Source organism: Ursus maritimus, unplaced genomic scaffold, assembly GCF_017311325.1.
Source record: "Ursus maritimus isolate PB19 unplaced genomic scaffold, ASM1731132v1 scaffold_4, whole genome shotgun sequence".
NCBI classification, from domain to species: Eukaryota; Metazoa; Chordata; class Mammalia; order Carnivora; family Ursidae; genus Ursus; species Ursus maritimus.
The window spans coordinates 67,897,457-67,914,262 of NW_024426552.1; the positions used below are offsets into that span (position 1 = coordinate 67,897,457).

At 39.5% G+C, this 16,806-nt stretch overlaps 1 protein-coding gene across 1 annotated transcript in view; it reads right to left on the reverse strand.

Annotated features, from left to right (window-relative positions):
* Positions 1-1,961: 1,961 nt before the first annotated feature.
* The window catches only part of LMLN (leishmanolysin like peptidase), a 74,670-nt gene continuing 59,825 nt past the window's right edge, over positions 1,962-16,806 (reverse strand). Inside the window, exons 16-17 of the mRNA XM_040621358.1 lie at positions 14,684-14,894; positions 1,962-5,757 (exon numbers count right to left, since the gene is read on the reverse strand). Coding sequence (XP_040477292.1) covers positions 5,657-5,757; positions 14,684-14,894 — 312 coding nt within the window. The 3' untranslated portion in view covers positions 1,962-5,656. The remainder of the gene's footprint in view (positions 5,758-14,683; positions 14,895-16,806) is intronic.

A 16,806-nucleotide genomic window follows, 5' to 3' on the forward strand; every position in this document is an offset into this window, starting at 1 on the left:
TGGGCTAAGATCAAGAATTGGATGCTTGGGGGGGCGCCTGTGTGGCTCAGTCGTTAAGCGTCTGCCTTCGGCTCAGGGCGTGATCCCGGTGTTCTGGGATTGAGCCCCACATCAGGCTCCTGCACTGGGAGCCTGCTTCTTCCTCTCCCACTCCCCCTGCTTGTGTTCCCTCTCTCGCTGGCTGTCTCTCTGTCAAATGAATAAATAAAATCTTAAAAATAAAAAGAATTGGATGCTTGGGGCACCTGTGTGGCTCAGTTAAGCATTTGACAGAGAGAGAGAGAGACAGCCAGCGAGAGAGGGAACACAAGCAGGGGAAGTGGGAGAGGAAGAAGCAGGCTTCCCGTGGAGGAGCCTGATGCGGGGCTCAATCCCAGAACTCCGGGATCACGCCCTGAGCTGAAGGCATATGCTTAATGACTGAGCCACCCAGGCGCCCCTAAGCATCCAACTCTTGATTTCAGTTCAGGTCTTGACCTCAGGGTTGTGAGTTCGAGCCCTATGTTGGGCTCCACGCTGGGTGTGGAACCTACTTAAAAAAAAAAAATTAAAATTAAAAAAAGAAAAACAGTTGGATGCTTAACTGACTGAGCTACCCAGGGCGCCCCCCAAATCACTTTAGTATAGTGGCATAATCTGTTTAAGACTCTGGAGACTGGGGTGGCAAACTGTGCTGAGGCGTGTGACAATAGAGTAAACTCTATTCTTCGTGGTTATCTCACTCACATTAAATTTTCATGACCTCAGCCAAATACATCAAAACCTTCACTGTATACACATTCAAGAACAACCATATGCGTGAACGCATGTGAAAATGATTGTAGCCTTCTTAAAATGTCACTACGAAACCTAATGGGGTGAGCAAGAGGAAGCCAGGAGGTGTTCAGGTACTGTGATTTGAGTATTTCCAAATGTGATAATGTCAGAAGGTTGTTGAGTCACTGTTTCTAAATTGAAAAAACTATTAGTGGCATTGAGTGTTAAAGTGGCATTGAACCTAAGATATATTAATGTCTATAGGCAGAAAAAAACCCCCCATTTCTATATAGAATGGAAATAGTGGCTATCTACTAGAACATCAGAGCACATATTTGGACTACCATCTCCAAATATGTCCAATTTAATTTAAATGTTAAAGAATGAACTTCTGGGCAAACACTTAACTAAGCTGACTTAAATAAACCCCTCCAATTAGGCAAATCTATCAGAGTGGTTGTAGACAAAAGACAGCTTATGAATAGGCCTACTAAATAAACTATATTTGATGAACATACCAAAAGGTAAACAGTGTTATATATGTTTATTATAAGACAGCTTCATTTTCAGTATGCTATGCAATTAATATTGGCTTAATCAATTACCTGAAGTAATTAATTACATATAGTTTCAGCTACTTTTATGAAATATTCAAACCTTTAAAAATCTAAATATTATTATTAAAATTTCCCACAAAGATCTCAGCTTAGCAATTAGGTCACAAAGTGCTTGGGTCCATGCCACAGGGCAGAATGGCTCCAAGGGCACATGGTGAAGGCACGTCCAGGATATCCTTTCTCAAACTACACTCAGGTTATGAAGAGAACTCACACCGCAAGACTACAGTCACTGTCTACTTGCTGCTACTGCACAGAGTGTGGTACATGACTGTGCCAGGTGCTCATGCAACGAGACTCGTGGCCCACAGCGTAAAACAAAAGGGACTGGGATAGTCTGCAGCCAGAGGAGCTTGCCCTGAATTGTTTTTGACTGCTCTCTTTCCTACATAACTCTTTGAGGAGGGCTACTCCCTATAGTTTTACATAAGACCTGTCCCCATTCTTTAAGTAGGACAATTCTAGTCCAGTTAAAGTAGAAATTGAATTATTTCACAATTAACACCTTGTGTTCCCCAAACAATGCACATGGCTTGTGTTCTTCATCCAGGTTTTAAAAACTGATGATAAGTAAAGACAAGATACAGATTAGTTTACATTTTTATTAAAGTTGGAGATTTTTTTACTAAGGAATATATTACACTTGAAGTTCAAAAACACAAATAAAGATTAGTTCTTAAATTTCCTATTTACCAAAAATGTAAACATAAAAGAAAATAATTCATCACTTCCTTCCTTATCCTGACTGAATAAAAAAAAAAAAGACATCGTCCATTCAGGTAAGTTCTTCCTCAGAATTAGTACAGACTTCATTAAAATATATTCGTCCTCCAGGGCTGCAAGGACATGGCATGAATGACTAATGCCCACTATGAAATGGGTCTGTGGGGCTATGACTAAAGTCCACCTCCTTTACCAGGACAGCTCAAATGCCCTCAGAGATGGCTCCTCTCTCCATTCAGTGTCCAAGGACATGGACAGCGCTACGACACTGAGCACAAGACACTATAATGACCATGACGTGAAAGCTGGCATACTCCAGGATGCAGATCAGAGCCAGCAGTGACCTACCGAGTCTGGATGAGCGTTAGTCATAGAATATTAGAGCTAAAAGAATCTGAGAAAGCAGCTAGTCATTTTACAGTTGGTCTTCTAATATTGAGGAGAATATTGATAAAATTTTATGGAATACTCAGATGTGTTTATTTATGTATCTTCCTAAAGCCATTTAAACTTCATTAATTTATGTTTCATCTTCAAATATTGATAAACTCTAAGCCAACATACTAGGCTGAAACTAATTTCAAGCATAATTTATAACATTTCAAGAATGCCTATTTGGTCTTAACAAAAATAAATATCCTTAAGAAATAAGTAAGGGAAAAAGATGTTCTTCAGGAGAATATTAGAGAGGCCTACCTTAAGACTACCCTAACTGCTTCCCAGTTTCTTTAAAGCTGGCAGCTCAAGTCTGTTGACATGGCTTCTGCTGCCTTCCTGTAAATTCTGTTCTTGAAAACCTGATAGACAAATTCAGTTGTTATTTTTGACAACTGGGACCTTAATACTATCAAAATGAACCTAAATCTGAACAGAAAACTGAGGTAGTCTAGTCCGTTTTTATATGCACTCCACACTTTTTGAGTCAGAAAGACTCCAATCTACTGTCCCCAAATCGGCTCCTCCTCATTCCCCTTCCGTGCCCCACCTCACTTCCACCACGGCTGCAGTCTGCTAGTCTTCTCAGTGAACTGCTTTTGTTAACAGAAAAGGCATCCTGCCACAGGATACCAACATTTAGGCCATTCCGAATTCTTCAGTTCAAAGCTGAGTTCTATCCCACTAATTCTGCATTGGAATCTCAGATTTTAAGTCTGTTTTTAGAATATGGTCATATTCTAAGTGACTCAAATGTTCCTCTTAACATTTCTTACAGGTACAGTGGCCTTCTAAGTCTCCACAGAGTACACTAGGAAGAATCAGCGATAAGAACCACTCTCAGGACTTGTTGAAGAGGAGCATTAGTTACCCTCAGAAACTCAAGATTTCTTAGCCTCATACCTTATCAAGTTCCTTATTTGTGCAGAGAAAACACTAGGGTATCAGATTCCAAGCTTAATAAATATATATATAGAAAAAATGTCATCTATAATATTTTCTCCAGAAAGTCATTAGTGCAAATATAATTATATCAATAAAAAATAAAGCAAAAATATATTTCAAGTATAAAAAGCACCATGCTCGGAAACAATACTACCTAAATGGCATTACTGCACAACAGTCAAAATATAACTGAACCTACCCCTGTGAATCTCGAATATATTATCCATCATATTTTTGGTGAAATTCTTTATACAACTTTGCAGGATGATTTATAATCACAATTGATATATAAGTTTAGAGTTTTATAATTTTCTTAAAAAATATACTCTATACTTTTCTCTGACCTCTAAAGTAATGTGTGACAAAGGCAGAAAACTGAGGACTGGCCTGACACCATTACTATTAATTTCTCTTTAGCTGAAGTCAGCTATGCTAGAGACCCCCAGCTTTTTTTTACAATGACAAATACCTCCAATTTAAAACTGCATGCAAACACATATTTAGAATTTATGCATTAGAAAAAAATGTCTTTCCTCTATGCTGGCTTTGCAGTTTGGCTCCAATACCAAACAGTGAGTTGGAATTACTTTTTGGTAACTATACTGCTTGCTCACTTAGCACAATCTCTTAAATGGAGTGCTGAATTAAAAGGCCAATGAATGAATGAATAAATGAATGAGTGAATGAAAAAATCTTGTCCAGGAGTTATGTTTATAACGCCGCAGGACTTCATTAGTTTTAGAGAGAACAACTGGGCATTACTCATCATTAAAAAATTTCAAATTGGGATTACATGGTAACAGGAGGAGTGTCAAAAACAGGAAGCAAAAAACATCACCTCCTTTTATGGTTTGTTTTGTTTTTTGTTTGCCAAACCCATTCCCTTGTCTGTGGTTTCTCTGGATAGTAGGTAGGGACAGTGGGAATCTCCTTCATCCATTCATGTGCATTACTAATTAGATGACCAGGCATTTGGCTACCTTAAGAAAGTCATAGTTACTTGCCATTTACCTGCACTTCACTGAACTTCTTCACTTTGACATTCAGAGCACTGGGCAGAAATCACATCGAGTCAAGAACATCACCTCCTTTTAAAGCACAGGCAATTTTCTGACCTCTGTGGACTGAGCCTTACGTTGTGGGTAAAGGGAGCCCTACTGAATTGGCCCTACACCAAACCTACACTTTGCTATTAGTAAACAACTCAAACCACCTTGTTTTGACTTGTATTTTTCTTCTTATATATAATTTTCAGATAGTAGAAATTCTTCTGTAACAATTTCTTAGTCCAGTTGAAAATAACTGCCTATCTCTCTATGCGCAGTGCCATAATTTCTTTTTATCTTCGTTGGTCAAAAAGGAATGGTTCTACTTTTGCTGGATTACGGTTATCATAATTATTATGTGAAAAACATAGAGTTATGTTTTCTTCTGTTTGCATGTCTTCAATGTTTTTACAGGGCAGAGTATTTTTCTTTCTCTGCTCCCACAGTTTTTCAAGTCATGATTAAACTACTGGAGAATACGACTGGGAGGGTTACCAACCTGTGAAGGTTCAATAGCAAACTGCCACACAACTGGTTTAAAAAAGGCAAGCACGGTTAAATCATAGATTAAGCAAAACATAATTAAAAAAAAAAAAACCTTTTAGAAGATTGAGAACAATGATTTAAGTGTACCATGCACAGTCATTAAACTCAATATAGGTATAATAGTGATGTAGAAACCCAATTCAATTACTTTCTGTAAGTCAAAAGACAATTAATACTTTTGAGAACAGGATCCACAATTTATAATCTTGTAATAACCATTTTTTAAATTACCGCAGTATGATGAGCTTTCCCATCATTTTAGGTTAATGAAATGCTGGGGTATGTAATTACTCTGAAAATTTCACCAATTATCCCATTTCCAAAGGTAAACTTCAGGCAGGTTATATATCCTGACAAAGACGTGTGATTTAGAATTCCTTCTCCTCCTCCAAGCTCTGAGGCTGTAGCGCTGCTGAACAGTGACTGTTGTGAAGTTCTGCTTCAAAATCTGACTGTGGTCAATGCTTCCAAGCCAAAGTCAGGAACGCCACTTCTGCCATCTGCCTAGGCTGGCACTCTCCCAGGTTTTGTGCTTTGTTCAGATGAACGTGACACAAAGGAATGTCTTGAGAATCCACTTTTCCATTCCTAGTGCCATACACAAAGAAGAAATCCAGCCAACAGAGGAAATAGATTGCCTAGCAGAAGCCAGAGGGTGACCACCAGGCTAGAGGAACGGGAACAGAGATCTAGGGTTGAAAACAAGAAATTGACTTTCTGGAGACATTTTTGGAATAAATCATACCAACTAAAAATTGACAGATGAGTACAGGTGACTATTAAAAGGTAGAATCAAGAATAACTTCTTGAAACCTAGATACGCAAAGTCATTTTTTATACACTTATGGAAACAGAACAAAATACTTTATGCAGGAAGAAAAGATGATGTACCCACCATATCAAGGTTAAAAGCAGCACCCCAAAAGAAAGAAGTGTCTTCAGGAAGTATCCTGACAAAGCTCAAGGTGCTATACAGGAAAGTAAATTAATATCTTGCTATTCTGACATGGGATGCAGGACCTTCTTCCTCTATTCTTTCTTGTCCTTTCTAAGTAGGGTGACCTTATAATTCATCATTCCAAATCAGGGCATTTTGAGACAAGTGTTGCAATAAATTTCCCAAGATGGAGCCACTCGTACCTGTGGTACTGTGTCAGCAAACTGAAACTTAGATAACTTCTGTGTCCCTCCACTTGACCAGAAACACAGTATAACAAGTAAGCTAACCTTCAACTGCCAAGCCAACTCTGGGACCCGCACGTATTTCCTTTTCCTTTCATCTTTCTAAATAAGGTCAGATATGCCACCCCAGCAAATCAACTTAACCTGAGTACTTCTTCCTTGTTTCCTGCTTGCAGTCCTTTTCCCTTATTTTGCAGTTCTCTGTACTCTTGAGAAGGAGACTGCCTGCTTTATGAAGTGTGGAATAAAATTTGCTTAGATCGACTAAATTGTTCTGATTAACACATGGGGAATGCTATTAATAATTATACCAAGACCACAGGTACATGGACTGTCCCAGGTAAACCAGGACATATGGTCCCTGATCTCTAAATATCTACCCATCTATCCATAGTATCCCAGGCTGATATGGAAATGGCAGAAGAGGGGTGCCTGGGTGGCTCAGTCGGTTGAGCATCTGCCTTCAGCTCAGGTCATGATGCCAGGGTCCTGGGATCGAGTCCTGCATTGGGCTCTCTGCTCAGTGGGTAGTCTGCTTCTCCCTCTCCCTCTGCCTGCCACTTCCCCTGCTTGTGCTCTCTCTCTCAAATAAATGAATAAAATCTTAAAAAAAGAAAGAAAGAAAGAAAGAAAGAAAGAAAGAAAGAAAGAAAGAAAGAAAGAAAGAAAGAAAGAAAGGAAGAAAAAGAAAGAAAGAAATGGCAAAAGATTCTATGGGCTTTGGGCACTAGGAATATATTTTAATTTAGCCATGAGTGGTTCTCCAGGCTAAAATGACTTCCCAAAACAATTCTCAGAATGGAAAACATTTTTATTGCAGTCAAGAGACCAGGTCAACCTGACTTTTTTATTTTATTTTATTTATTCATTTGAGAGAGACAGGCAGCCAGAGAGGGAACACAAGCAAGGGGAGTGGGAGAGGAAGAAGCAGGCTCCCAGCGGAGGAGCCTGACGTGGGGCTTGATCCCAGAACGCCGGGATCATGCCCTGAGCCGAAGGCAGACGCCCAACGACTGAGCCACCCAGGCGCCCCAACCTGACTTTATTTTAGAATAAGTTGTCAAGTATCTTGATCAATAAAAAACCAACCAAGTCTTCAAGTCTGACTTGCTTAAATAGGACTGATCTTCAGCTATAGAATGAATAGAATGATAATGTCATGGCACTGCATCTTGCACTTTTGAGCACTATGCAGTGTGGAACAAGTATTTAAAAAAAATTATTTTACTGCCTGTAAGCCAGGTAAACCACGGGGAACATCTATGCTTCCACAATGGAATCATGCTGGTATTCGTTATATCTTAAAAAAAAAATCCCACTTAGCTAAGAATGGTTCTTCTCAAAGTGTAGTCCTTGTGTCAACAATATCAGCATCACCTGGGAACTTGTTAAAAATGCAAATTCTCAGGCTCCAACCCAGATCCTTTGAACCTGAAACTCTGGATTTTAACATGATTCTGATGTATGCTAAAGTTTGAGAACTTCTGACCTAGGACTGCGCTATCTAATATGGCAGCCATAGCTATATGTGCTATTTAAATTAATTAAAATAAAATAGTTTCTCACATTAACTACATTTTACATGCTCAACAGTCATATGTGACTAATGACTATTGTACTGGACAGTGAAAACTATGGAACATTTCCATCAACCCAGAGTTGTTGCAGAGTGGTCTGGGCTGCATTAAGGAATAGACCCTGGAGTGCCTAATAACATAGGCATATCCCTTTATCTCCTGATTTTTAATTCGGCCCAAAGGAAACAGGAGAAGTAGGCACTGTTTATCTACTGTTGGTACTAAAATTTAACAAGCAATTAAAACATTAATGGCAGTTCTGGAACATCTGTTCTTCAAAAACATTGCACTTTTAGTACTAGTACTAATTAAAATGAAAAGATTCAAAAAGAGGGTTTCAAAATGAATTAGAGACAATAAGATCTGGGTTTTTATCTGAACATCATTATTTATTAGTTCATGGATAATACATTACTAAATCTCTTTATACCTTAGTTTTCTCATGTGTAAAACAATAATTCCTACCTCATTAGGTTTTGTGATGGTTAAATGCAATGATACGGACATAAAGCACTTGGCAAAGTGTCTAGCATTCAATAAATGGAAACAAAAACAACCCTTACAATCTGAAGAGACTTGAAAGAATTCAGAAATAAATCTTTCATAGTCACTAATGGAAACTATTTTAGGCAATATAGAGCAACTATCTAACCACACTCTAGCATTTAGAAGTGACAACTAGAAAAAAGGAGAAAAGAAAGTCAGAGTTTTATATTCTTTTTTTTTTTTTTTTTTTTTAAGATTTCTACCCACCCATTTGAGAGAGAGAGCAAGGAGGAGGAGGAGTTGGGGGGGAGAGCACGAGCAGGGGGAGGGGTAGGCAGAGAGAGAAGCAGGCTCCCCGCTGAGCAGGGAGCCCAATGCAGGGGCTCCATCCCAGGACCCCAAGATCATGACCTGAGCCGAAGGCAGACACTTAACTGACTGAGCCACCAGGCGCCCCCAGAGTTTTACATTCTAAAAGAAATTACAAATATAAGAAAAGGCTAGGGGCGCCTGGGTGGCTCAGTCCTTAAGTGTCTGCCTTCGGCTCAGGGCGTGATCCCGGCGTTCTGGGATCAAGCCCCGCATCAGGCTCCTGTGCTGGGAGCCTACTTCTTCCTCTCCCACTCCCCCTGCTTGTGTTCCCTCTCGCTGGTTGTCTCTCTCTCTCTGTCAAATAATTAAGTAAAATCTTAAAAAAAAAGAAAAAGAAAAGGCTATGCGAACTAACACCTAAGAACAACAATAACAAAAATCAGAAGAATTTAGGGAGAATATCTTTTACACTTTCTCCAGAATATTAGCATTTTTAATGTTTTATAGGCATGCTTAAAAACCTAAAAAAATACTTTCCTAAGACAGATTACGGGCAGTCATTTGTTTAATAAGGTTCATCATAGATTAATTCTAATTAAGTATTTCTCACACAAGTACATTTAAAGCATCATAATATTTTTACAAGTTTAGTGGGACATAAAAAAGTATTAAACAGAAACAAACTATTTACCTGAAAGAAACATTTGTCATGGTTTCTGGCACATAGTTCAATAAATTTTCAATAAAGGCTCAATATGCTCAGTGAACACATTGACAAATATGGTTAAGTCAGGATATTTTAGAATTTCAACAGTAATGTGTATTTTTAAAAAACAATGCCTAAAATGTATCTATTCTTGTAATATTCACGTATTTTTCAAAATTGTAGTAGTGATTTGGTGCTTGCAACGCTCTTTTGAGCATGCTTCCTCATAGAAATGGGCAAGTTAACAGAGAAATCAATCACATTATAGCAACACCATTTCAGAAGGGTGACTGATAGAGAAGGAGTAGGATAAGCAGAGTCTAAGGTGCAGACTGTGCAGGTGGAGGGGGCAGGTGATTTGCAATCTCTAGCCCCCACCTCCTTTTAATAGACTCACTTGTCTTTGTCATGCTCCAAGGACAGGAAATAATCATCTCATAGCCCCTTGACCTGGTTTGGATTTTCTCTCATTCCTAGACATTCTTCTACTATACTCCTAAGATTCTTACCCATGAACCAGCTGGAATAACTATTTCAACTCTGCCAATGGTTCAATCCTTGCTCACATCTTGGACAATGAAATGGTGACAGACTGTTATAGCTAACTGAGATTAGGCCTGAGGATGGGAACTCCATCAGAACCACCTAACTTGTGGCTCAGAAGCCCTCTTATTCTAGCCAAAGCAATTTAACAGTAACAACAAAATTAAGTCATCCTACCAGCTTCATATTAAAAGTAAAAGTTAACTAAGAGTATTTAACACTACTTATACTATTTACCACACCAAAGGACCTAAGACCTTTTTTTTTTTTAAGATTTTATTTATTTGTCAGAGAGAGAGAGCACAAGCAGGGGGAGTGGCAGGCAGAGGGAGAAGCAGGCTCCCTGCTGAGCAAGAAGCCCAATGTGGGACTTCATTCCAGGACCATGAGATCACGACCTGAGCCAAAGGCAGACGCTTAACTGACTGAACCACCCAGGTGTCCCTAAGATCTCTTTCTTTTAAAAGACTTTATTTATTTATTTGAGAGAGAGAGAGAGAGAGAGAGAGAGAATAAGCTGGGGGGAGGGGCAGAGGGAAAGGGAGAAGCAAACTCCCCACTGAGTGGGGAGCCCCATGTGGGGCTCGATCCCAGGACCCTGGGATTACTACCTGAGCCAAAGGCAGACACCTAACCAACTGAGCCACCCAGGCACCCCAGGACCTAAGATCTTACATCATTTCAAACAATTCATTGTGTCATTACTATTATAACTGCAAAATATGTCTGACTCCCTAGAGTTCTGTTCAGAAAAAAGTTAACATAGCAGGCCTGAGACTGCCATCCTTTGAAAGTCGTGCTTGCAAGGATGGTTTAGCTGGTGTCTGAGAACAGGTTTCCACCAGACTTCACCCTATTGCCCCCTTTCTCTTTGCTGATTCTGTTTTGTTATGTCTTCACTTTAACAAATCTTAGCCATAAGTACAACTACAGGTTGAGTCCTGTGAGTCCTAGAGAATCACCAAACCTGGAGGTGGTCCCAGGCACCCCAATAAGTACCAGTCTTCTAAAACTCACACTCTACCTAACAGTTCATATTTGCAGAAAGCCCCCAGGATTTGGGAAAGAAAGGAAACTAAATTTTAGAGGTGGAGAAACTCTGAAGTATAAATGAATGCAGCCCTCCATTTTCAACCAGACCATGGAACAGGCAAAGGGGTACACAGTTCCATTTAAAAAATACCTCCAACTGAAAAAATGAAACAGTGCATAAGATCTTTATTATTCATATTCTAAAATGTCAAACTGCCATAAAAATCACATAGGTCATTTAATTAAAATCTCATAGACCTCAGGTCAGAGCTTTGAGAATTCATGAATTTTGCTTTTATAACTCTCAGAAATGGGTCCTCAGTCTCAGTCTACCCATCTTCAGTAATGGGAGATGGATTTTTCTCAAGGCAGTTCTTTCCATTCCTCTCTGGGACTAAGGATCAGAAATATTTAACTGGAATCTCTCTCCCTATGACTTTGTTCCGTTGTTCCAAATTTTACTCTTTGGAGTCTATCAGAATGAGAAAAATACAGCTCCGTGAAAACCACTTTGTCTCTACTAGCCTGTCTTTCTATCTCGCTTTGTGCATATTTGTGTGTCCTTGCACCCTTCTCTTCTTTGTGGGTATGTCAATCCCTTCTTTAAGCACCTTTTCCAGCATCTTTCCCTTTCTTTTACCTCACCTACTCATAACACAGGCATACCTCGGAGATACTGCGGATTCGGTTCCAGACCACCACAATTAGGCAAGTATTGCAATACAGCAAGTCAAATGACTTTTTTTGTTTCCTGGTGCCTTTAAAAGTTGTGTTTACGCTGTACTGCAGTCTATTAAGTGTGCAATAGCGTATGCCTAAAAAAATGTACAGACCTTAAAAGTACTTTGTTGTTCAAAAATGCTAGTGACTCCCTGCGAGTTATCATCTTTTTTGCTGGTGGAGGGTTTTGCCTTGATGTTGGTGGCTGCTGACTGGTTAGGGTGGTGGCTGTTGAAGATCAGGATGGCTGTGGAAATTTCTTAAAATAAGACAAAAATGAATCCTGTCACATTGATTGACTCTTCCTCTCACAAATGATTTCTCTGTAGCATGGGATGTTGTTTGATAGCATTTTACCCACAGTAGAACTTCTTTCAAAATTGGAGTCAATTCTCTCAAACCCCACCGATGTTTTATCAACTAAGTTTATGTCATACTGTACATCCTTTGTTGTCCTTTCAACAGTCTTCACAGCATCTGCACCAGGAGTAGTTTCCATCTCAAGAAATCACCTTCTTTGCTCATCCATAAGAAGCAACTCCTCATCCATTCAAGTTTTATCAAGAGATTGCTGCAATCCAGTTACATCTTCAGGCTCCACTTCTAATTCTAGTTCTCTTGCTAATTCCCCCCATACCAGCACTTACTTCCTCCCCTGGAGTCTTGGACCCTCGAAGTCATCCATGAGGGTGGAATCAACTTCTTCTAAACTCCCGTGAATGTGGGTATTTTGACTTCTTCCCACGAAACACATATGTTCTTCTTCTTCTTTTTTTTTTTTTAAGATTTTATTTACTTATTTATTTGCCAGAGAGAGATAGAGAACACAAACAAGGGGAGCAGCAGGCAGAGGGAGAAGCAGACTCCCCACTGAGCAGCGAGCCGGAAGCGGGGCTCGATCCCAGGACCCTGAGATCATGACCTGAGCCGAACGCATATGCTTAATCGACTGAGTCACCCAAGCACCTGGAACAGGAATGTTCTTAATGATATCTAGAATGGTGAATCCTTGTGAGAAGGTTTTCAATTTACTTTGCTCTAATGCATCAGAGGAGTCACTATCTATGGCAGCTATAGCCTTATAAAATATATTTCTTAAATAATAAGACTCAAAAGTCAAAATTACCCCTTGATCTGTGGGCTGCAGAATGGATGCTATAATAGCAGGTATGAAAACAACATGAATCTCATTGTTCATTTCCATCGGAGCTCTTGGATGACCAGGTGGATTCACAATGAGCAGTTATTTTAAAAGGAATCATTTTTTTCTGAGAAGTAAGTCTCAGCACTGGGCTTAAAATAGTAAAAACCATGCTGCAAACAGATGTGCTGTCATCCAGGCTTTGTTGTTCCACTTACAGAGCAAAGGCAGGGTAGATTTGGTATAAATCTGAAGGGCCCTGAGATTTTCAGAATGGTAAATCAGCACTGGCTTCAACTTCAAGTCATCAGCTGCATTCACCCCTAACGAGAGCCAGCCTGTCCTTGGAAGCTTTGAAGCCAGGCATTGACTTCTCCTCTCTAGCTACAAATGTCCTCAATGGCATCTTCTTCCAATGGAAGCTTCATCTACATTGAAGATCTGTTGTTTAGGGGCGCCTGAGTGGCACAGCGGTTGGGCGTCTGCCTTCGGCTCAGGGCGTGATCCTAGCGTTATCGGATCGAGCCCCACATCAGGCTCTTCTGCTATGAGCCTGCTTCTTCCTCTCCCACTCCCCCTGCTTGTGTTCCCTCTCTCGCTGGCTATCTCTATCTCTGTCAAATAAATAAATAAAATCTTTAAAAAAAAAAAAAAAAAAGGGGCGCCTGGGTGGCGCAGTCGTTAAGCGTCTGCCTTCGGCTCAGGGCGTGATCCCGGGGTTCTGGGATCGAGCCCCACATCAGGCTCCTCCGCTAGGAGCCTGCTTCTTCCTCTCCAGCTCCCCCTGCTGTGTTCCCTCTCTCGCTGGCTGTCTCTGTCAAATAAATAAATAAAATCTTTAAAAAAAAAAAAAAAAGATCTGTTGTTTAGTGTAGCCACTTCCACTATTTATTCAGACCACCCAGAGTTTCTCCATATCAGCAATAAGGATGTTTCACTTTTTTTTTTTTTTATCATTCATGTATTCACTGTAATATCACTTTTCATTTCCTTCAAGAACTTTTCCTTTGCATTTACAACTTGGCTAACTGACACAACTAGTTTTTGACATGCTTTCTTCACTAAAATGAATCATTTCTATCTTTTGATTTAAAGTGACAGATATGTGACTCTTCCTTTTACTTGAACACTTAGAGGACATGGTAGGGTTATTAATTGGTCTAATTTCAGTATTCTTGTGTCTCAGGGAATAGGGAGGCCCGAGGAAATGGAGGGAAATGGGAATCGTTGGTGGAGCAGTCAGAACACACACAATTACCAGTTAAGTTCACTTTCTAATGAGTGTGGTTCCTGGCGCCCCAAAACAACAAAATTACAATAGTAAAATCAAAGATCACTGATCATAGATCACTATAACAAATATAATAATAATTAAAAAGCTTAAAATATTGTGAGAATTCTCAAAGTGTGACACAGAGACATGAACTGAATCAATGCTGTTGGAAAAGGGGTGCTGGCAGAGTTGCTGACACAGTTGGCACAAACCTTCCATTTGTAAAAAATGCAGTATCTGTGAAGTGCAATAAAGTAAAGCAGAATAAAATGAGGTATGCCTGTATAACTGAAATACATTTAATTGCTTTTTGTGTTTAATGAGCAGAATTTTATTTACACTTAATTTCAAAATGAATGGTTGGAATATTCACTTTTTGTAACCTTGATTTTTTTTTTTTTTTTTCCAAATTGGAGGGTCTTTAGAAAGAACCTTTAGAAGGGCTCCTTATCCTTGCTCTTACTAAACGGAAGTGTCATGTTTACTCACCTTCAGTTTCTAACAATGGTGGGAAGGAGGCTTTCCCATAAAACTACAATTAGAAGAGAAGATGCTCCACCTGTCTTAGAGTTTCCTGGAATGGAATTTCCAACATTATATAAGAAAAGTCCTTGTCTTTACTCCAACCACAGAGACTACTCACCCAGTGGTAGAGCTCGGGTCAGGTTAGCAGCTGGAGGATCTGTTTCTGGAGGACAGAGCTCACAGAAGTCCCAACATGATGGGCAGAGCAGGTTACCATCATGAATCCAGCCATTCATCTGAATACTGACAGGGAGGACCTGCCCAGCTCGACTACACAAATATGAAGTGTTCTGAACCCAAACTGTCAGACCTTGAGAAGAACAAGAAACCTTCAAATAGGAAGAAAAAAAATCAGATCAATAAGATTCTCATATAGGATATATGAGCCTTTTTCACCTACAGGAAAATACATTAGAATTTACTAAAAATACTGACTATAAAACACAATTTGGGATATAGGCATATCTTTAATCTCATATAATGATAGCTAAATTATTCAGGTTCTAAAGAATTTCCACTCTGTGGTAGTAGTTCTTAAAACTTTTAGTTTAGTACTTTCAAAAAAATCTGAGGAAAGACACAGACACTTTGCTTTAAATATACAACACACAACTTTACCTACAATTTGGATTTATATACCCTGAAGACAAGTTGTCAAGAATAACATTTCTGTAGGGGCACCTAGCTGGTGTAGTCTGTGGAGCATGCAATTCTTGATCTCGGGGTTGTGAGTCTGAGCCCCACAATGGGTGTAGAGATTATTTTTAAAAAATCAAATCTTAGGGGCACCTGGCTGTCTCAGTCAGAATAGCATGCAACTCTTGATCTCAGGGTCCTGAGTTCGAGCCCCATGTTCAGTGTAGAGATTATTTAAATAAATAAAACTTTAAAAATAATAATAAAATCTTTAAAAAAAGAATAACATTTCTGTAATTATAGTATCCTCATAATACTTCAGCTTAAACCTTTGTCAAAGAGCCATACTCATGTCATTTTCTCCACAAGTCGCATATTTTGTATATCAAATTTTTATTAGTTATCTTAAATTGCAAAAATACAGGCTCATTGTTAAAAAAAGTAATACAGCATAGAAATGTACATAGTAAAAGTTTTTTTATTCTTTTTCACTATCATAGATCCTCTGCTCAGGTGTAAAAAGGGTCCTAGTGATTTTACGTGGACTGGTAACATCTTTAAAGGTAGGACTCACCCCTTACCTACAAGGAGTAACTAATAAAGCCAATTTTAAAAAGCAAACACATCAAAGCTAACTTTTTATTTTTTATTTTTTTTTAAAGATTTTATTTATTTATTTGACAGAGAGACAGCCAGCGAGAGAGGGAACACAGCAGGGGAGCGGGAGAGGAAGAAGCAGGCTCCCAGCGGAGGAGCCTGATGTGGGACCCGATCCCGGCACGCCAGGATCACGCCCTGAGCCAAAGGCAGACACCCAACGACTGCGCTACCCAGGCGCCCCTAAAGCTAACTTTTTAAAAAAAGATTTTATTTATTTGGGGTGCCTGCGTGGCTCAGTCGGTTAAGTGTCTGCCTTTGGCTCAGGTCATGATTCCTCATCGGTCCTAGGATCAAGTTCCTCATCAGGCCCTCTGCTCAGCAGGGAGCCTGCCTCTCCCTCTGCCTACCACTCTGTCTACTTGTGCTATCAAATAAATAAATAAAATCTTAAAAAATAAAAAAGATTTTATTTATTTATTTATTTGGGGGGGTGCACAAGTGGGGGTAGGGACAGAAGGGGAAGGACAGAGAATCTGAAGCGCTACGCAAGTCTCAGTCTCATGACCATGAAATCATGACCTGAGCCAAAACCAAGAGTTGGCTGCTTAACTGATTGAACCACCCAGGTGACCCTACTAAAACTAACTTTTAAACAATTTTAAATATGTGTTCTTCAAAGTTTTTTTTTAATATTTTATTTATTTATTTGTCAGAGAGAGAGAGAGAGTGGAAGAGAGAGCCTACAAGTAGGGCGAGCAGCAGGCAGAGAGAGAAGCAAGAAGCCCGATGCAGGACTCAATCCCAGGACCCTGGGATCCATGACCTGAACCGAAGGCAGACATTTAACCGACTGAGCCACCCAGGCGTCCCTCAAAGTTGTTTGCTAAAAAGACTTCACATTAATTTCAATTATGCTACTTCACTTTAAATATTTCTGGAACTTCTCTCCTGGGCCTATCTTCAAACCAAGTGTGTGATTCTGAATATGTTTGATGGTGGCAAATT